Source organism: Bos mutus, chromosome 16 (genome assembly GCF_027580195.1).
Source record: "Bos mutus isolate GX-2022 chromosome 16, NWIPB_WYAK_1.1, whole genome shotgun sequence".
NCBI lineage: Eukaryota > Metazoa > Chordata > Mammalia > Artiodactyla > Bovidae > Bos > Bos mutus.
This window is the reverse complement of record NC_091632.1, coordinates 64,906,111-64,927,661: the sequence shown is the minus strand read 5'-3', so window position 1 is coordinate 64,927,661 and position 21,551 is coordinate 64,906,111. Positions and strand designations below refer to the sequence as shown.

Here is a 21,551-nt window from a genome sequence, read left to right as displayed (position 1 = left end):
GTCAATGCTGCTGTTCAGGGAATCACATCCTGAGAACCATCCACCGTCTTTGGCAAAGAGCCAGAGTCCAGGTTCTCCCCTCCCCTCCCTAAGAGAGGCTTTGTCATTGTGGTTTCTTCCCTCTTCTAATTAAACTATCAGAAGTGATGAAATGTACTAGTAGTCAGCTGAGAAATAAATAAAAAGGAGACTCACCTAATTTATACTAGATATTAGGCCAGCTATTTTGGGAGGGGCACATCAATGAGTACATCTTAACCCTAACCTTCAGGAAGCTTCATTTGGGCTCAGAATTGAGCCGGCTCATGTACTTGTTTTTGTAATCACTTCTCTTAGGTTTCAGTCATCATTCATACGATGACAACTTCCATACTTATGTGGAGACAATAGGGTAAATTCTTTACAATATTAATTATATCCAGCGTAATGGGTCTACTGTCTAAGACTATCTTTGTAAAATCTATTTATTTATTCATTCAAACAGACATGGACAAAACAGACATAGTCTTTAGAAAATTTGCAGTCTAGTGGGTGAGGTACATTAAATAAGCAAATACTCTGGCTTCTCTTCAGATCAAAGATAATAAGCAAATTTATCCATGAAGACATAATTAAAAATGTTAAATTCTGCAGAGGAAAAAACTAAATTATGGTACTATGAGTGAGAACAACAATGGGAGAAAATTCAGCTTGCTGTAAAGGGAGTTCAAAGCAGAAAATAGAATTTTATAAGTGAAAGTCCGGAGGTAAATTGTTTGCTAGGAAATGAAATGAGGACCATTGGGTAAATTGTTTGCTGGGAAATAAGGCCACGGTGACTAAGGCATAGGAGTGGCAGGAGAATGTGGTGTGAAGTGAGATGGAGAGTTAAGCAGGGCTGTTCCCAAAAGGCCTTGTGGTTTTTTTGGTCTGTTAGTTGTGTTGTGCTGATTAGCTCTTAAGCATCTTTTCAGTTTCAGTCTTTTTTTGTACACCAGTATGATGTACATTGGGCTTCCCTTGTGGCTCAGTGGTAAAGAATTCACCTGCCAACGCATGAGATGCGAATTTGATCCCTGGGTCAGGAAGATCCCCTGAAGAAGGAAATGGCAACCACTCCAGTATCCTTGCCAGTGGGCAATAGTCAAAGGGTCGCCAAAAGGTCGGATACAAATTAGCAGCTAAAGAACAACAATGATGTACATTAGCATTCTTTACACACTCAAAGAGTAGCAAGTGGACAATGTGTGTTAAGAAGAGAGGACATGTGTGGCTGCAAATGCAAAAGTTTGTGTATTCCATTGTCACTTTGTTGCTGTTCAGTTGCGAAGTTGTGTCCAACTCTTTGGGACTCCGTGACTACAGCACGCCAGGCTTCCCTGTCCTTCACTAACTTCTGGAGTTTGCTCAAACTCATATCCATTGAGCCGGTGATGCCACCCAACCATCTCATTCTGTTGCTCCTTCTCCTCCTGTCTTCAATCTTTCCCAGCATCAGGGTCTTTTCCAATGAGTCAGCTCTTCCCATCAGGTGACCAAAGTATTGAAACTTCAGCTTTAGCATCAGTCCTTCCAGTGAATATTCAGGGTTAACTCCCCAGTTATTAATGCTATCATCTGATGATGAAGAAGAGTTGCAATTAATTTAAACTTTTTCAAAACAGATCAGCTTTTCCCTTTTGTGGACTTTGGAAAACTAATATGGATTTTTTTGCTACCATCAAAGTTACCATCTCAGAAAAAAAAGTTTATTGATATCTAAATAAAATATTGGATTGGGCAAAATGTATGATATGAATATAGTATTGTGCTTAAAGATGTGGATTTTGCTCAGACCTAGATTCAAATTCTGACTCTGCCACTTTCTAGTTTGAGCGTTTGGGCATAGATCTCATCTCTGTGAATCTCCTTTCCTGATCTATAAAATGGGAGGAGTGATATCTGCCCCACAGGACTGTGGAAGGATTAAATGAGGTATGTAGATATCTTAAAGGGCTTCCCAGGGGGCTCAGTGGTAAAGAATCCACCTGTCAATACAGAAGACGCAAGAGACTCAGGTTTGATCCTTGGGTCGGGAAGATCCCCTGGAGGAGGAAATGGCAACCCACTCCAGTATGCTTTCCTGGAAAATTCCATGGACAGAGGAGCCTGGTGGTGTACAGTCCATGGGGTAAAAAAAAGAGTCGATCACAACTGAACACACAGATGTCTTAGCCAGGAAGCTCTTGGAAACAAAATGTAAGTCAAGGATTAAATTACCCATCCTTTATTTGGGTGGTTCTAGTTTAGGGCAGTGAGGGTGAGAAAAAGGGAGAGTGAGGTGTCTTAGAAAGAGTGTAAGAGTATAAGAGAAAGAGTGTTTCTGTGTCTCAGAAACAGACTGTGAGACAGTAATTTGGCTCATGAGTGTTGTTGGGGGGCATTTGGGGAACAACATTTTGAAAGGAGTAGAAGAGGAAAGCAGAGGGAGAAGCTGACCTGCATCAGAAGTCTCCATCAGTATCAGGAAGCTCTGGGATTCAGATGGGCCTTGAGTGTAGTGCCAGATTGACACAGAGGCCTCTGTATTCCTTCCGTCACCAGCTATTGGGTGCAAGCTGGGGTAGAGGGTGGCAAAACCTGGGACGGGGTAGCTGTTTTTTCCAGTGGAATGTATTTAGTTCAAGCTGTCTGCTACTAACACTCAGGGCAGCTGTGTTGGGTGCTTTGGTCCTTTAGTGAGGACCGAAGGGAACACCACAGGATGACTCCTTCAGTCCCAGACCCTGCTTCCTATCACATCCCGGAGTGACTCAGCCCAGCACAGCGGGTGTGCCTGCTGTTTTTAGCCATACAGGATTTCTCCCAGTTTGCCAGGAGACCTCTTAAAGCAGTACATGTAAGGCAGAAAAAAGGGAGAAAATTCTCTGCATGAATCTTCTCTGTCCCTCACTTGCCACTGTTCAAAGGTTTGTCCCATGCTTCCAGCCTTGTAGGAAGCCAGACTCTGTGCTCCGCCTCACGGAATTTTATCCATAAGGTGCACACTAGTGTGGAGAGAGAAAGGAGGAGCTCACTGAGGAGATTTTAAAAAGCATAAAAGATTCCTATTCAATGGAGTAGATAAAGCAAGTAGCCTAGTACCCAGATTATAGGAAACAATCTCTAATGTAACACCTTACTGTGTGCTAGTCGTTACTTTGAGCACTTTAACAGAGATTAATCAATTTCATCATCACAATAGCTTGATGGAGAAGATCCTGAGACTGATAATATATTTGCATTTTACAGATGAGGATATTAAGGCTCAAAGATTAAACAGCTAGTAAGTAGCCCGGGAGAAATTTTATAACCAGGTGTCATTTCAGAGTCTGTGTTGGCTAACTGCTCTGCTATATTGCTTCCAAATGGCTATTACTATTTTTATTATTATTATCATGTTAGACTATGTAAATATTTTATTATCATTATAGATATCATTAGCAAAATGTGTTCAAATATGTAAAGCTTTAGATAGTTTCAGTAATTTTTGCCTTTATTTTTACAAATATCTCAAAATGTTTGTACATATAAAAACTGGTGCAGAAAGTCTCGGGACTTATCCAAGTTTCATTAACTAAACAGTAGTACACAAGATCATAAGATGAAAGAAAATGTGTGGTTCATTCAATAAAAATATCTCCTGTATAGTATTTCTTGTATTAGGACGACTACAATCAAATATAAGGTTAGAGGCTCTGCAAATCTAGGCATTCTAATTCCATTTCTGCCATTAACTGATTTGTGATTCAGATTGGCTCATTTCATCTCTTTACGTATTTCCATATTTGAACAACAGGGCAATTAGTTATACCTATCCCATATATATCACAGGATTTTTTTTCAGATAGAAATTAGACTATATACCTGAAATGTAAAAACATATTCATAACAGTCTGAAGCTATTTGGAAAAATTTGTAATTGTTTAAAAAGCATTTTAAAAACTGCTGGACTGAAAAAATAGGTGAATTTTATATTTTTGTAGGAACCCTAGTTACAGTGGTTTCCAGCTTTTAATCTTTAATAGGATCATAATTTTCTATTGCATCCTTTACACTGAGCCATATCTTCTCTATTGCTATAACAAAAAACCTGTATATCAAGGATAAATAATTTATTCAGCTCTTCCTACTTAGTTATTTAACAAAGACTATTTAACATGAATATAATGGAGGTGTTCAATACGACTGTACTTGTTCAAGTAGAGCAATAAATCAGCATAAGATTGATTTTTTTAGGTAATTGTATGAATTTATTAAATTAATTAATTTTGTGATTTGAGATTACCCTCAATTACTTTTTCTAGGATTTTTCAAATTTCTTGGGTTTTTTTGTAGGGTTTTCCAGTTCCTTCTGGATTTACTCTGTGCTTATATACTGGAAACTAACATTCTCTTACATTCCTGTCAGTTTTAACTCTCCTTGTCAAGCTTCTTGAGTACACACAGATTGTTTTATGTTTCCATATCCTGAAGATGAACTGTTTTTACTTCTTTAAATAATTTCCACTGCTGATTTTGTATCCAAGTCCTATTTACTTCTTTGTACCTTACCTGTTTGTGTATGTGTTCAATTTTATTGGGCCTTTTTTTTTTCTTATGTTAGATCTCTTCATATTCATTAAATTACTTACACAAACTTCTTTATAGATGTGTTTTTTTAATTTTTGTGATCATTCAGAATATTGCTGTGCTTATCTTTGGGGTAACATAAAATTGGATCATGCGTATTTGAGTAATTATCCTAAGAGTGGCAGTTCATTGGCTATTTTAAATTCTCTTAAAGACTTATAAGAGGAATTATAGAAGAGATATTTATTTTTTACATAATATCGAGAGTAAAGATGAAAATTAATGATGTGCTCATTTTTTTATGTAACACCTGATTGCTATTTTTCCTGGTAAAAATTCTCAGTTATTCATATGTAACTGCCTTGAAATGTGTACCTAAGGACAAAGAAAGGTCACCAATCCCTCTAACTCCTGGTTCTTTGTCAAAAATGGACACAGTTAATGAGGTTTGTTTGGTACAGAACAAATTCTCAGACACAGATAGAGATCCTTTCAATGGAAACAAATTTGTTTGGCTTTACCAGGTTACTTAGCGATTAATAATAGCCTTGAGATGCAGGTCAGAAAGGTCATTGTACCAGCTTGCCAGCACAATCTAAATGTGCAGCCAGCCCTGCTCTGTGGGTACAGAAGCCCCCAAAATACTATGCATAAAGTAAAACAGGCTATTTTCTGACTCCTTTTTTCATATTAATAAGCAATTTTCAAGAGAAGGGTGGCAAAATGAGGGCCATGCCACTCCAAGTAATTCATTTATTTTGCAATTTAATCTTATGTTGGAAAAAATAGCTCTGCTGCAATAGCAGGGCATGGTGATTTTTAAACGTCAGTGTGTTTCATAAGTAACCTTGTATGAAGTATTGTATTAGTAGACTTTAACAGAACATTGCAACAAAAATATTTCTGGTCATGACAGTAGGAATGGGACTCTTTTTTTTTCTTTGGTTTTTGGAATTCTCTTCTCTACTTTCCCTGCTATCTTTGAGGCATGTGCGTAGAAGATTTACTTAAAATTTTACTTATAGAACTAGACAGTATGTTACATATTTTAAAAAAAAATAAAGTACAATTTCAAAACATTATTTTAATGTGAGTGGTTAAACTTGTTCTTTGAAAAAGAAAGGATTATTCTCCCATAGTTTGATATTATTATTCTATTTAGTAGGTATTTTTCACGTAGTATATTTTAAGAGCTAATTTTGTGTTTAAATTTCTTAGATACACATATATAAATGATGAAAAGTTTCATTATTTTAATGGGATTTGTTACACTTAGAATGCTGTGAACTTTTATGTACACGGTTTGACTTTTATTCTAATTATTGATATAAATGAATAAAATGTCAGCCTTTCAAAGACAAGATAGTACATGTACTATTGTTGGTAATATTTGAACTGTTTAACTGAAGTAAATTTAGACTGAATTAAGTATATGTTTAAAACGCTATCATATTTTTTTATTTATTTTTTTAATTTTATTTTATTTTTAAACTTTACATAATTGTATTAGTTTTGCCAAATATCAAAATGAATCCATCACAGGTATACATGTGCTCCCCATCCTGAACCCTCCTCCCTCCTCCCTCCCCATACCATCCCTCTGGGTCGTCCCAGTGCACTAGCCCCTAGCATCCAGTATCGTGCATTGAACCTGGACTGGCATCTCGTTTCATACATGATATTTTACATGTTTCAATGCCATTCTCCCAAATCTTCCCACCCTCTCCCTCTCCCACAGAGTCCATAAGACTGTTCCATACATCAGCGTCACTTTTGCTGTCTCGTACACAGGGTTATTGTTATCATCTTTCTAAATTCCATATATATGTGAAAAACGCTATCATATTTTTAAAATTAGCCCATAAGTATGTAAAATAAACAACTACAGCTTTGTAAATACCAAATTTAAAGGAAATCAGTAGTTTAGATGTTTTATTAAGTCTAAAATGGTTAATCTTCAGCCAAGGAAAATGACAATTAACTTACTTTGCACTTAATATAGTCCTTTAGCTACTGATTATAATATGTAGATATTTGACTTTCAGAATTTCACCACTGAAAGATCACTTAAATGCTTTTTAAGGATTGCAAAGATTCACCTAGAATGTGCTGGTAAGATCGATTACTCCACTGATTTTGATGAATGTGGAGGAAGGTTGCCCCTCAAAAACTGACTTGATTCTCCTCAGTGAAAGAATTAAAAGGTTAGCGTATCTTTCGTATCACAAATAACCGCAATCTTTCGCTGCAGGGAGGCCCTGGAGGAGTTTGCAGAGATGAAAGAAAGGGAAGAGAAGAAGGCAGACCTCGAAAGGGAGGAGAAAGAAAGAGATTACCAGGCTCGAAAGATGCATTATCTCCTCAGCACAAAGCAGGTTGGTCTACCTGTCCCTGACAGCTCACGGAAGCCACTGGGGCCCCCGGCCTGACAGAGATAAACTAGCAGGCTGAATGGGACATGACTTGTTGAAAAGATACCGCAAAGACACTACTTCAAGTTCAATTCTGTGCTGCTCTATAGGTGCACGCAGGCACCCTGGCTGCCCCGTGACAGCAGCTTCGTGGAGGCAGCTGGGCCAGGCTGGTAGAAAGGTCCAAGTTCACCACCAAGGGTATAACATCCGTTTCCAAATCCAGACTGAGTGGCTCATGGTTGTGTTGTGAATTGATCAGGAACTAAGAAGTTATTGAGATCGCTTTCATGTTGTCTCTGTGAACTGAGCGAATGTTGAGATTAAAACCATCCTTTCTAAATTCTGATGCAAGTTTTCAGGTATAGCTTTTAACCAAACTGCGTGAGCAGTTGCATCTTCGTATAGAGATGTACATGTGGAATTTGGAATAGTAAGATGTTGCTTTTCTGATATGTGGGTAGGTTTCAGTGCCTCAGATCTCATGGTTACTAAGAAAATATACACTGCATGTAGAATGTTTTGCTCACAAAGAATAAGATTGTTGTTGTTGTTGTTTAAAAAAGCATGAATTTAGGGGTTGAAGTGTTTTGTTACTTGAGCTTGAAGCTGTGCTCATTCAGTCATATCTGACTCTTTTGCAACCCCAGGGACCGTAACCTACCAGGTTCCTCTATCCATGGGATTTTTCAGGCCAGAATAGTGGAGTGGGTTGCCATTTCCTTCTCCTGGGCATCTTCCTGATAGGGATCAAATCCAAGTCTCCTACATCTCCTGCACTGCAGGCGAATTCTTTACTGCTGAGCCATGCTGCTGCTGCTGCTGCTGCTAAGTCGCTTCAGTCGTGTCCGACTCTGTGCGACTCCATAGACAGCAGCCCACCAGGCTCCCCTGTCCCTGGGATTCTCTAGGCAAGAACACTGCAGTGGGTTGTGATTTCCTCCCCCAATGCATGAAAGTGAAAAGTGAAAGGGAAGTCACTCAGTAGTGTCCTACTCTTAGCGATCCCATGGACTGCAGCCTACCAGGCTCCTCCGTCCGTGGGATTTTCCAGGCAAGTGTACTGGAGTGGGGTGCCATTGCCTTCTCCCTGCTGAGCCATAGGGAAGCACAATGGGAGCCTGAGGCTGGAAAGTAGCAATTTCTTGGGTTTTATTCTTTCTCCTAGACTTCAAGCCCAATTTTAGGGTTCTCGCTGAGTTGCACACGCAAATCTCTTCAGACAGGAAAGCCAGTCCAATCCCAGTGGGAGAGAGTGAATCTAAGACTGAATGTCTTCCTTAGAGGTATCTAAGGTCAAAACCATAGTAAATACTGGGCTGGCTGTGTACATTTGGAACACAGGTCTCTTGTACCTCTGGCTTCTATTTGGTAGTCTAAATAACAATACTTTCAGTAATGATTACTATCTTAATAAGTACTTTAATTTGGATAGCTGAATTGTCTTCATTTAACAGGCAAGGAAACTGAAATTCAGATAACTTTGTGACTGGCCATAGACACAAAATTAGTAGTAAAAGCTCTGGTGTTCAAACTGAGGTCTTTCCACTCTAAATACCCAGGTACTAATTTAAAGATAATTTGAAAACTAAAAAGTAAAAGTGTTTTCAATTTTTATTATAAAATCCATAGCACTGTAAACATTTTAGTTGTGTGATTAGTGGGCTACATTTTAAAGATACAGAATTCCAAATCTTTTTAGCAAAACTTTTTTTTTCAAATGTTAATTACTAATGGTAATTTCAATTTTGTTGAGACTAAGCGTAGCTATAAATACAATCCTGTAATTCTTTAAACTTAGTACTCATTCTTGGTGACAGTTTTTTTCTTTTGAAAATTTTGAACTCCCTTTATACTTATAAACTTTCTGTGTGGTTTATACTTATGATTTGTAGTGTGATAGAGAAAGCAATTTTAAAAATGATGAAGTGGGATTTAACTGAAGCATCTGTTACTTCTGTTTTATCCAGAGTTGTTTAGTCATTGGGTATATAATGTAATAAATTGGAAAGACCATAATGGCTTAGCGGTTTTACTAATAAAAATAATACAGTAGCATATATCCATGGAGTGCTTACCATGTGTCAGAGAATATGGTAGATATTTTATACATGTTATTTTTTAAAGTATTTTGATTTCTTTTCAGTTTTAAATTAAGTGCCTGGTTTAACAAATCATTTCACAAACTCAACTAGGTAACTTGACTCATGGACCTTTATAAATTTTCAAGCAAATGACTATTGTGTTTGTGTTAACAATACAAGCCAACAATGCGGTATCCCATTTTTCTCCTTGTTTAGCCCATGCTGACTGCTAGTAATATCTGTGTATATAAACTTCAGTTTAGTGATCACTTGTCCCCAGAACTTCCTGGCATCCAATGAAATGATTCTTACCCTAAGTGAGAGCTTGGCTGCCAGCTCAGCTTTGTCTCATATAAATGCCCACACTCTCTCTACTGTACCATAGCCTCAAAGAAGAATCATTGGGCTATTACCTAAACTTGTCTGAGCCTGTTTCACTGTGCACCTTAAAAACATTGTGAGGATTAAATTTAACATGTTTAAAATGTTTCCAGGCCCTCAGAGAGCATTCAGTAAATGATAACGATCGTATTTTTAGAATTTGAGCTGTCAAGGATAAACTAAGACTCTACACTTTGACTTTCTTCTATTTGTTTTAGCTATTGGAACCTCTCATTTTCTCATTTCCCTTCTTTGCTTTCCTTTAATTATTAAAGAAAATTAGTTAGAAATCTTCATAATGATGCCGCCTACCTCTACATTTCATACCTGGCTTCACCGACCTGAGGGCAATACAGGGAAATGATGTTTTTAAATCACCTCCCTAAGAGAGGAATATTGTAAACACGTCAGGAATTTTCATTTGAATCTTCCAAGTTAATATGTTTTGTCATACTGACCTTTAATATTTGATCACAAGTAACTTCATGGGAAATAGATGGGGAAACAGTGGAAACAGTGTCAGACTTTATTTTTCTGGGCTCCAAAATCACTACAGATGGTGACTGCAGCCATGAAATTAAAAGACGCTTACTCCTTGGAAGGAAAGTTATGACCAACCTAGATAGCATATTCAAAAGCAGAGACATTACTTTGCCAACAAAGGTTCATCTAGTCAAGGCCATGGTTTTTCCTGTGGTCGTGTATGGATGTGAGAGTTGGACTGTGAAGAAGGCTGAGTGCCGAAGAATTGATGCTTTTGAACTGTGGTGTTGGAGAAGACTCTTGAGAGTCCCTTGGACTGCAAGGAGATCCAACCAGTCCATTCTGAAGGAGGTCAACCCTGGGATTTCTTTGGAAGGAATGATGCTAAAGCTGAAACTCCAGTACTTTGGCCACCTCATGCGAAGAGTTGACTCATTGGAAAAGAGTCTGATGCTGGGAGGGATTGGGGGCAGGAGGAGAAGGGGACGACAGAGGATGAGATGGCTGGATGGCATCACTGACTCGATGGACGTGAGTCTGGGTGAACTCCGGGAGTTGGTGATGGACAGGGAGGCCTGGCGTGCTGTGATTCATGGGGTCTCAAAGAGTCGGACACGACTGAGCGACTGATCTGATCTGATCTGATCTGATATAGATAATAAATGAAGTCATGTGTTACTTAATGTATTAATTTTAAGATAATTATGCTGATATACTGATGTACTCATACTGCCAGCATAGTTTTAAAGTCAGTTTTAAGCATATTTCTAGTACAAATCTAATATACATCTTAAAATAGTTCCAAAATCTATTACTGATTTTTAATGGTAATAATTATTGCATCTTTATGCAAGCAAAAGTATTAACACTAATAGGAATTACTCAGGTAAATAACTAATATTACAATGAGTGAATTAATAGACCCCTCAGGGTTTTATTAATTAAAAAGTTCAAGTCATACTAAAGCACCTTTTGTATATGTTTATTTCAATGAGAAAACTGAACATGGTAACTTATTTGCATAAATAATCAATCACCATTTACTAGTAGTAATAAGGTTAATTTGTTGCTACAGACATAATAGGATTAGTCAATTATATTTCCCAGAAAATACTGTTTGTTATGCACCTCATCACCTGTAACACAGGATTGGATTTAGTGCCCTTATTAAATGAACACATCAAAAAATCTCTGTCTCTGTAAAAGTTTTATGAAAAGAAAGCTAATTTTAGTTGATTTGAGTAAGTAAAATGCAAACACTGCTTACATTTGTAAATTTAATTTATCTTTCTGCAAAGATTGATTATTTAATAAAGTTATTTATTTTGATTCAGTAACCAGTCAAACTAAATCTAACACATATAGGACATATTTCCTTTGAAGAAAACCTCCTTTGCAAATTTGTTTTATTCCAAATAAACAGATTTTCATTCCCTTGTCCTTGTTCTTGGGTAATAAATTATGTTGTCTGCTCCACCTACTGGTAGATATATGCAAAGGACTATTGTTGGAGTCATCATAAGATACTGCCTCTGAGTGTTGCCAGATTTTTAAGGATCTTCCTGGAGGTGAGCAAAGTTACAGATATAAAAGTAAAACTCAAGGTCTATTCAGAAAATTTAATATTTAGAAATATAGGTTATTATATAAAATTATAGACATTAATAGTTTCCTGATTATATTACTTTCCTGAAATAGTTTCCTGAAAATATTACCCTTTTAAAGAATTTAATATGCCAATCAAAGGATAAATAAATACAAAATATATTTACAACTCAGTATATTAAAACTAGGCATATTTTATTTGGGGCTTCTCTGGTGGCTCCGATGGTAAAGAATCTGCCTGCAATGCAGGAGACCTGAGTTCCGTCCCTGGGTTGGAAGACACCCTGAAGAAGAGAATGGCTCCCTACTCCAGTATTCTTGCCAGGAAAATTCAATGGACAAAGGAGCCTGGTGGGCTACAGTCCATGGCATCACAAAAAGTGAGACATGACTGAGTCACTGACACTCACTTTTTCCACATTTTATTTTAGTTATGGAATTTAATAGTTTATACATATTCAAATTAGAACTAAAATGAAAAAATATATGCTTAATTAAAATTATATACTTAATTAAATACATATTTTGTGGAAATATCTTTCATGTCATTGGTGTATAATAGATTTTTAATGTTTTTCCTTTAATGGGCAGTTAAAATTATCTTATCAATACTGAGAGAATGACTTTCAGTTATTTATGATCCTTTAAAAAGACACCATACTCTAATTAATATTGACAAAACTTTACTTTTAATTACTATATTTTTAGAGAAACAAATGGTTTCAGCTACTTTGCCTTTAAAATTGCTTGAAATCTTATTTGTATACAGAAGGAAAATATCTTCATTTAAAAAATTAAATTTGATATGCCAGAAATTAAGTGGTAGTCTGTTGATATGTACAGCATCTTTATAAGACAAATCTTAGAAGATGAAAGAATGCATAAATTAAGAAATGTAGTAAAGCCTCCAAATCATTTATTGCTTTCAACTCTGTTTCCAGTATCATAAGTGGGAAGATCTATGCCTTACATATATTAAATATTTAATATGTGTTGCTTCCCTGGTTGCTCAGACGGTAAAAAATCTGCCGCAGGGTGGGAGACCTGGGTTCACTCCCTGGATTGGGAAGATCCTCTGAAGAAGCGAATGGTTACCCACTCCAGTATTCTGGCCTGTAGAATTCCATGGACTGTATAGTCCATGGGGTCGCAAAGAGTCAGACAGGACTGAGCAACTCCCGTCCCCGCCCTTTTTTTATATGATTCCTTGCTTTTAATTTGAGTGATGAAATAACAGATGAATTGCTGTGTTTCCGTGTGCACCTGCCTCTGTGTACGTGTGTGTGTGTAACGTGTCTTCACATACATGATGTGTTTGGAAAGTGCCTTTGGGGAGTCATCTCATAAGGCATTGTCCTTAGACAAAGGTGTACCACAGCAATGATTGGGAAACTCAAGGGTGATATTAAAACATACCCCTGTAAGAAATTCTCTTGGGCTCATTTTAGGCCTCTTGATCCTTATAAAACCAATTCTTTCACTTCAAAACATTAATTTTGTTCATTCCCACTTTCTAGGTTGATCTCTATCTCTGTCTCTCTCCTCTCTAGGTTTATGACCATCCAGTGATCCTTCTTGAAAACACCAGCATTCTGATTATGTACTGCTCCTTGAGTTACCCACAGTTCATTGCACTCTCTTTTTAACCCTCTCTCTGAAATGGCTTAGTATTATAAGAAACTGATTCTAAGTGAGTTCATGTACAAAGATAGAGAAAAACTGGGTCCTGCATATGAAAGGGTAAAGCACGCCAGAACATCGTGTACATTTCTATGGTGCCTTCCTGTGAGTAGCACAAAACACTTTTATTCTGTTTATCTTCACAATATTCTATAAAGTAGCAGTTATCTTGCTGGTGACTAAAATGCCATTGTTTGGTATTCATTTTTCCCTGGACACTTGGCAGATATGTTTTTTTGGGAAGATTATGTAGTGAATAAAGATTTGACCTACGATCTTTGGATTTGCAGTTTAAGAGGCAGGTCTTGAAGTTTGGTCATTTGTTCTTGGTGCCAAGTGAACTGTCCACATCACAAAATCATCATGTAATTTGTTACTATTGGCAGTCTCTGTTCAGAAAAGGCCAAGGACTGAACTACCATGAAGAATGAATTAGCTATTAACTTTTACATTTTATTTCCTTCCTCTTTAACATTATAGTTTTTATTATCCTGTAATATATGAAAGGGATAAAATTATCCATTATCAGAACTCTTTGAAGAGACAGATGAAGTGGTGAAAGAAAATATCTTGTTGTGTCCCCAAAGTGAGTCCCTTTTCCACTCTTGTCTCCTTGCCGTTATCAAACCACCCACATCTAAGAAACAGGCAAAAATACGGATAGAAGCAAAAATAAAATTAAAGACTTCTTAAGTAGAAAAGTGCCTAGCTACTTTTATTATTTATATTTTTTTCTTTTCAATATACTGTATTTTAAAAGATATTTTTTTTTCTTTTTAGCAAATATCCTATAAATCTCTCCTGTACATGTGAACTGGGGCGGATTTATGTGTTGTGGGGCTTGAAGCTTATACAATTTGGGGGTTGACGTTTAAGAAGATAGTATGGCTCAAATGGTAAAGAATCTTCCTGCAATGCAGGAGACCTGAATTCGATCCCTGGGTTGGGAAGATCCCCTGGAGGAGGAAATGGCAACCCGCTCCAGTATTCTTGCCTGGAGAATTCCACGGACAGAGGAGCCTGGCGGGCTATGGTCCGTGGGGTCACAAATAATGGGATACAACTAAGTGACTGACACTTTCATTTCACTTCATACTCATGAGGTACTTCCTTGTTGACGACAGCCACATCTCTGGAGCAGCATGAGTTTTTAGATGATGGGTCTCTATTTTCCTATGTTTTCTGTGATACATGGGTTTGTTGTGTCTCTGAAGGTGAATGGTGTTTGTAACTGCAGGGAAAGTACCAGGGAGTGCAAACAGTGTTTCATTTAAGGAAATCCTTGGGTTTGTATGAAAACTTCTTCAGGGCCAATAGTATATGTAAGTTAAAATAAAAGTAATAGTTACAGATGCAAAAAAAGATAGTGTACCGTTACAAATACAAGAAGAGGAATCCTTTTTTAGTGAGCAAAAATCATTTCGTACACATTTCAGGTGTTAATGTGTACAATGCTGCTGCTAAGTCACTGCAGTCGTGTCCGACTCTGTGCGACCCCATAAACAGCAGCCCACCAGGCTCCCCGGTCCCTGGGATTCTCCAGGCAAGAACACTGGAGTGGGTTGCCATGTCCTTCTCCAATGCATGAAAGTGAAAAGTGAAAGTGAAGTCACTCAGTCCTGTCCAACTCTGTGTAACCCCACGAACTGCCACCTACCAGGCTCCTCCGTCCATGGGATTTTCCAGGCAAGAGTACTGGAGTGTGGTGCCATTGCCTTCTCCGAATGTGTACAATACCAGAATTCAAAATCTCAAAACAGAACAGTAGTTTTATTAACTGCCTGACTGCTCTATAATATGTGTTCTCTGTATTTTGGCCTCATACTCTTTCATTGCTTCTTTTGACAGTAATTTTGTTATATTTTCTAGAGTGAGAAGGAAAATTTTATTCACTCTTTTCTCTAGGAATGTTGACCTAAATTTCTTATTACTACAAAACAAGTTAAATGATGTAATTCTATTTGCTCATGCTGCATTATTGAGTTCAGTTTTGAAAAGGGAGAACTTCCATTTGTAAGGTAAATGATGAGAATCAAATTCTCCATTTATCACACATGTGAATTTTAGAATGATTTTCCATGGTCCAGTTTCTGGCAGTTTATACCCCTTTTCAAACCCTGTTTCTTGTCCACTACCCACATACTTCCAGGGCCACACACCTTAGGGAGTTTGTGTTGCATTGCAGTCTCTAGATCTGCGTCTTTATTTGTGATGCCTGGTGAGTCTGCACAGTGAGTTGCAGGAACATTCCTGAAAGTTATTCCTATGTTGGGATCACTAACAAATTTTAAGTATACTTGAAAGTACCAGAAAAAAAATGATCCACAAATATATATGTAAATATATCCAACTAAACTTAAATATATGAAAGTGAAAGTGTTAGTCAGTTGTGTCCAACTCTTTGCAACCCTATGGAATGTAGCCTGCCAGGCACCTCTGTCCTTGGACTTCTCCAGGCAATAATACTGGAGTGGATTGCCATTTCCTTCTCCAGTATATGCAAATATATCCAACTAAACTTAAATATATGACTGCCTTCTTTCTAGCTTGATCCCGAACATGTCCACAGCCACTCTCATGCCACCCAACCCAGGCAGATAAAGGATAAGGCAGAATATAGAGAATCAGTGGAATTAACTGATTGTTTTATTTTTTTCAAATTTTGCCAAAAACACAACCATGTGAGCACATTGCCAGGGTCCCTCCCTTTGTCTTGGAGAGGGCCTACCATAAAGGAGGGCCCCGAAGGTTATGCTCATCAATTTCACTCTTATTTCACCTGTGGTTGGACTTCATTTTTGTACTGTGTGCAAACCCTGCTGCTCTGGTTAATCTTGCTCACATAAGATTTAACTTTTATTTTAATGTGCTTTAAATAATCATCTGCTTAATCAGATAGCCAATCTAGCATCCAGACCTTTAAATAAATTGTATTATTTTAGTCCTGTCTTTAAAATTTAAGCGCCTGATTTTCTTTGGATCTCTCTTATTTCTTTTACATTTTATTTTATAAACTCAGAGTCCATTTACTTCCATCTAGTACGTTGGTAAGTTTTTAATGTATTGGGTTATGGAATAGAGAGAGTTCTCATTAGATATTAAAAAATAAACTATATACATATGTATCTTATGTATTTATATGGATATATATGTTTGGTGATTTGGTGGTTTAGTCGCTAAGTCATGTCCAACTCCTGTGATCCCGTGGACTGTAGCCCACCAGGCTCCTCTGTCCATGGGATTCTCCAGGCAAGAATACTGGAGTGGATTGCCATTTCCTTCTCCAGGGGATATTCCAGACCCAGGAATCGAACCCGGGTCTCCTGCATTGCAGGCAGATGATTTACCAACTGAGCTATATATATACATATTGAGAGGACCAATATGTATGTATACAAACATACAAATTCAGACTCATATACAATTTTCAATACTGTTTTTTTAAAAAAATAACATTTAACTAATGTTTATTGGGACTATTCTCTAATCACAATCTTAAAATATATTCAGTACCAAAACCTGGTAATACAAGGATAAAAGCAGAAGAATAAATTTGTTCATAGTATACCATCCCCAAAGATAACCACTGTTAAAAATTTGGTTTATGTTCTTCCAGTAATTTTATATGCACGGATAGATATATACTGTAGATAACTATATATAACATGTACATATATGCGTGTCTGTTTTTTACTTAGAAATGGTATCCAATACAGTTTTAATAGAAAGTTCAAGTCAAGAAAGAATTAGGACAAAATGTGTCACAAAAGTTAATTCCCATTTCCTACCTCAGTGTAAAATGTTCTTCCACTTATCCTTGTCTCCAGCACACCAGAGTTTAAATTGCATTGTATATAAATCTTTTATGGAAAATAATTACAGCTAACTACTATGTACTTATTTCTATTGGTTTTGCATACAGTTAATGTTGCTGGTAAGTTAATTTCAATCAGTCCTATCCATTTCTTCATTGATTAGATAAGACTGAGTTTGGGGTGATTCCTTTTGATATCACTAGTTTTATTAATAATATAATGAACCCAAAATCTAGAAATCCATGGAAATTAATACCATTGCTTTAACTAGATCTGATGAAATAATTGGGTCTGTAATACATTGTAGATTTGAAGATTATTCCTCTTATTTTGATTACTTTTCTGTTTTTAGGATACTTCATAAATACTTTATGGGCTTTCCTGGTGGCTCAGTAATAGAAATCTGCCTGCCAAGCAGAAGACACGAGTTTGATCCCTGGGTAGGTAAGATCCCCTAGAGTAGGAAGTGGCAACCCATTCCAGTATTCTTGCCTGGGAAATCCCATGGATAGAGGAGTCTGGCGGACTGCAGTCCATGGGATTACAGATTCAGATGCAACTTAGTGGTAGACTTTCACTTCACTTTCATAGATACTTTAGATTAAGACCAGTTCTAAGTTAGATGCTGTTATAACTGATACACAGTGCAGAAGTGGAATTTGTTAGCTCATGATTCATCCTAGCTCTTCTGCAAGACCAGAAGAATAACTATATATAGATAAGCCCAGCTCTCCCTATTTAATTCCCTCTTCTGGATTGGAAAACTTCAGAAATCTTTCAACTGAGTACCTGGTGGCCAAATTTTAAAATCTCAGGCTTTGGTAAAATTCATCTCCTTTCTTCCCTTCTCTTTTCTCCTTTACTCTTCCTCCATACCTCTTTCCCCACCCTTTATATCCAATAATCAAACACAGGGATCGAACCCAGGTCTCCCACATTGCAGGCAGACGCTTTAACCTCTGAGCCACCAGGGAAGCCCATAATCAAACACACTTTGTATTAAAAGTAGGAACATAGGGAGAGAAATTATACTTTCAAATGTTTCCTTAAAATGAACTTTTAACTAAGTCAATGGTTAAGATACTCAATCATTGTCTAATGTAGCTAATTTGGTCAAGATCACTTTTAAGAACATGAGTATTTGTTAACTTTTGAGTTTAAGTTAAGGTATAGTCCAATATTCCCTGGTGGCTCGGGGGTAAAGAATCCTCCTGCAGTGTGGGAGACACAGGAGATAGGGGTTCAAACCCTGGGTTGGGAAGATCCCCTGGAGAAGGAAATGGCAACCCACTCCAGTATTCTTGACTGGGAAATCCCATGGACAGAGGAGCCTGGCAAGCTACAGTCCATGGGGTCACAAACAGTCAGACAGGACTGAAGCAACTGAGCATAGCATGCATAGTCCCACACAAGAAATTATCTATGACCTTAAGATTCTATGCAGAATAAATTAGATAAATATTTTAAATGACACAGAAAGTGTTCTCAGTATTTTATGTTTTTATTATAGTCACAAAAAAACAAAGAGGAATTGCAATCTTTTAATTTTAAATGTATGTAAAATGTTTCATTTTGATGTGTAGAGCATGCTTTTGAGAATTTTAGTATAAAGTGGCAAGTTTCCTGTGTAACCAATAGTCTTGTCAATTGCTATTTCTATCTACTGTAAGTCTTGACAGTTGGAAGTATTTCAGTCAAAAAGTGAGTTATGTTATCCACACAGTATCACAACAGAAAGAAAATTAAGGATGAGAAAATGGAAGGAAGGTGTGGAGAAAGGAGGAAAAGGGAAGAATTTATCTTTAAATCTTAATCTGTGACTATCCTTGGGACCTAAAATAAATAAACTGCATGTCTTAATTAGCTATTATTATACTGAAAGATTTGCCAAAATGATATAATCTATTTCTTAGTTTTGAGAAAAGTTATGTTTTCAAGATGTTTATTAGTTTGTCTCTCTAATGAGTTGAATTTTAATTTTTTTTCTTAAATTTATTGGGATTTATTTTTCCATTTACTTTTGAATTAAACCATATATGTGCTGTGCGTAGTCGCTCAGGTGTGTCTGACTGTTTGCGACCTCATGGACAGTAGCCCACAAGGCTTCTCTGTCCATGGGGATTCTCCAGGCAAGAATACTGGAGTGGGTTGCCATGCCCTCCTCCAGGGGATCTTCCCAATCCAGGGATCGAACCCAGATCTCAGGCATTGCAGGCAAATTTCAGTTCTAATATCAATTTGAAATAAACTGTGATCATGCAGTTCAGTCAGTTCAGTCACTCAGTCATGTCCTACTCTTTGCGACCCCATGAACTGCAGCACGCCAGGCCTCCCTGTCCATCACCAACTCCTAGAGTTTACCCAAACTCCGGTGGATAGTCGGTGATGCTATCCAACCATCTCATCCTCGGTCATCCCCTTCTCTTCCTGCCTTCAATCTTTCCCAACATCAGGGTCTTTTTAAATGAGTCAACTCTTCGTATCAGGTGGCCAAAATATTGGAGCTTCAGCTTCAACATCAGTCCTTCCAATGAACACTCAGGACTGATTTCCTTTAGGGTGGACTGGTTGGATCTCCTTGCAGTCCAAGGGATTCTCAAGAGTCTTCTCCAACACCACAGCTCAAAAGCATCAACTCTTTGGCGCTGAACTTTCTTTATAGTCCAACTCTCACATATATACATGACCACTGGAAAAACCATAGCCTTGACTAGATGGACCTTTGTTGACAAAGTAATGTCTCTGCTTTATAATATGCTATCTGGGTTGGTCATAACTTTCCTTCCAAGGAGTAAGCGTCTTTTAATTTCATGTCACCATCTGCAATGGTTTTGGAGCCCCAAAAAGTAAAGTCTGACACTGTTTCCACTGTTTCCCCATCTATTTCCCATGAAGTGATGGGACCAGATGCCATGATCTTCGTTTTCTGAATGTTGAGTTTTAAGCCAACTTTTTCACTCTCCTCTTTCACTTTCATCAAGAGGCTTTTTAGTTCCTCTTCACTTTCTGCCATAAGGGTGGTATCATCTGCATATCTGAGATTATTGATATTTCTCCTGGCAATCTTGATTCCAGCTTGTGCTTCTTCCAGCCCAGCGTTTCTCATGATGTACTCTGCATATAAGTTAAATAAACAGGGTGACGATATATAGCCTTGACGTACTCTTTTTCCTATTTGGAACCAGTCTGTTGTTCCATGTCCAGTTCTAACTGTTGCTTCCTGACCTACATATAGATTTCTCAAGAGGCAGGTCAGGTGGTCTGGTATTCCCATCTCTTTCAGAATTTTCCACAGTTTATTGTGATCCACACAGTCAAAGGCTTTGGCATAGTCAATAAAGCAGAAATAGATGTTTTTCTGGAACTCTCTTGCTTTTTGGATGATCCAGCGGATGTTGGCAATTTGATCTGTGATTCCTCTGCCTTTTCTAAAACCAGCTTGAACATCTGGAAGTTCATGTTTCACGTATTGCTGACACCTGCCTGGCTTGGAGAATTTTGAGCATGACTTTACTAGCGTGTGAGATGAGTGCAATTGTGTGGTAGTTTGCACATTCTCTGGTATTGCCTTTCTTTGGGATTGAAATGAAAACTGACCTTTTCCAGTCCTGTGGTCATTAAGATAATATAATTTTGTTGTACTCCTATTAATTATTTGTATTTACACTTTATGTTCATAAGTTGCCTTATGATCATCTGTATTACTCTTGAACTCACTTCACTAAAATGATTCTATTTATTTTGCTTGCATTCTTAATTATATAGCCATACCAAAAGCAACTTCTCTGTCAACTATTATTGAAATAATGTCAGAATTATTGTTGAGCTTTCCCTAACCTTTCAAGGCAGAGTTGTTCCTTTTTTCCCCTCTCTGTGTTTTAATATATCATTTACCACTGATGTTATGGTTACATCTACTTTGGCCTAAAGTAGGTGAACTTAAAAAAGAGAGCAATTGTGTTGTTTTAACATCCCCAATACCAAAGTTCGTAAGTTGAACTTAAGGTTCATAAGTAATGTCGATTGACTGATAAATTAATGGCTTATATACATGTCCTAATTCTGATTTATAATAATTTCAGATTCAAAATAAGAAAGGAAACTTTTATCTCCATCTCAGTTATTCACTAGTTCTTCTTTGCATTAAAAAACTGTATTAAAAATAATTATTTTGAAAGCTGTAAAAATTTTTAGTAACTGATTCTTATATTGCTGCGCTGATCTGCTAAGTCTCTTCAGTCGTGTCCGACTCTGTGTGACCCCATAGACGGCAGCCCACCAGGCTCCCCTGTCCCGGGGATTCTCCAGGCAAGAACACTGGAGTGGGTTGCCATTTCCTTCTCCAATGCATGAAAGTGAAAAGTGAAAGTGAAGTCGCTCAGTCGTGTCCGACTCTAGCGACCCCATGGACTGTAGCCTACCAGGCTTCTCCATCCATGGGATTTTCCAGGCAAGAGTACTGGAGTGGGGTGCCATGTCCTAAATCAAACCAGGTTTTACAACTAGATGGCATGGAGATGAAT

At 37.4% G+C, this 21,551-nt stretch overlaps 1 protein-coding gene across 6 annotated transcripts in view; it reads left to right on the top strand.

Annotated features, from left to right (window-relative positions):
• SPATA17 (spermatogenesis associated 17) overlaps positions 1-21,551 on the top strand; it is a 251,553-nt gene that overhangs the window by 99,369 nt on the left and 130,633 nt on the right. For all 6 annotated transcript variants that reach the window (XM_070384497.1, XM_070384501.1, XM_070384499.1 and 3 more), the window contains exon 6: positions 6,821-6,944. In XM_070384497.1, the coding sequence (XP_070240598.1) occupies positions 6,821-6,944 (124 nt within the window). The remainder of the gene's footprint in view (positions 1-6,820; positions 6,945-21,551) is intronic.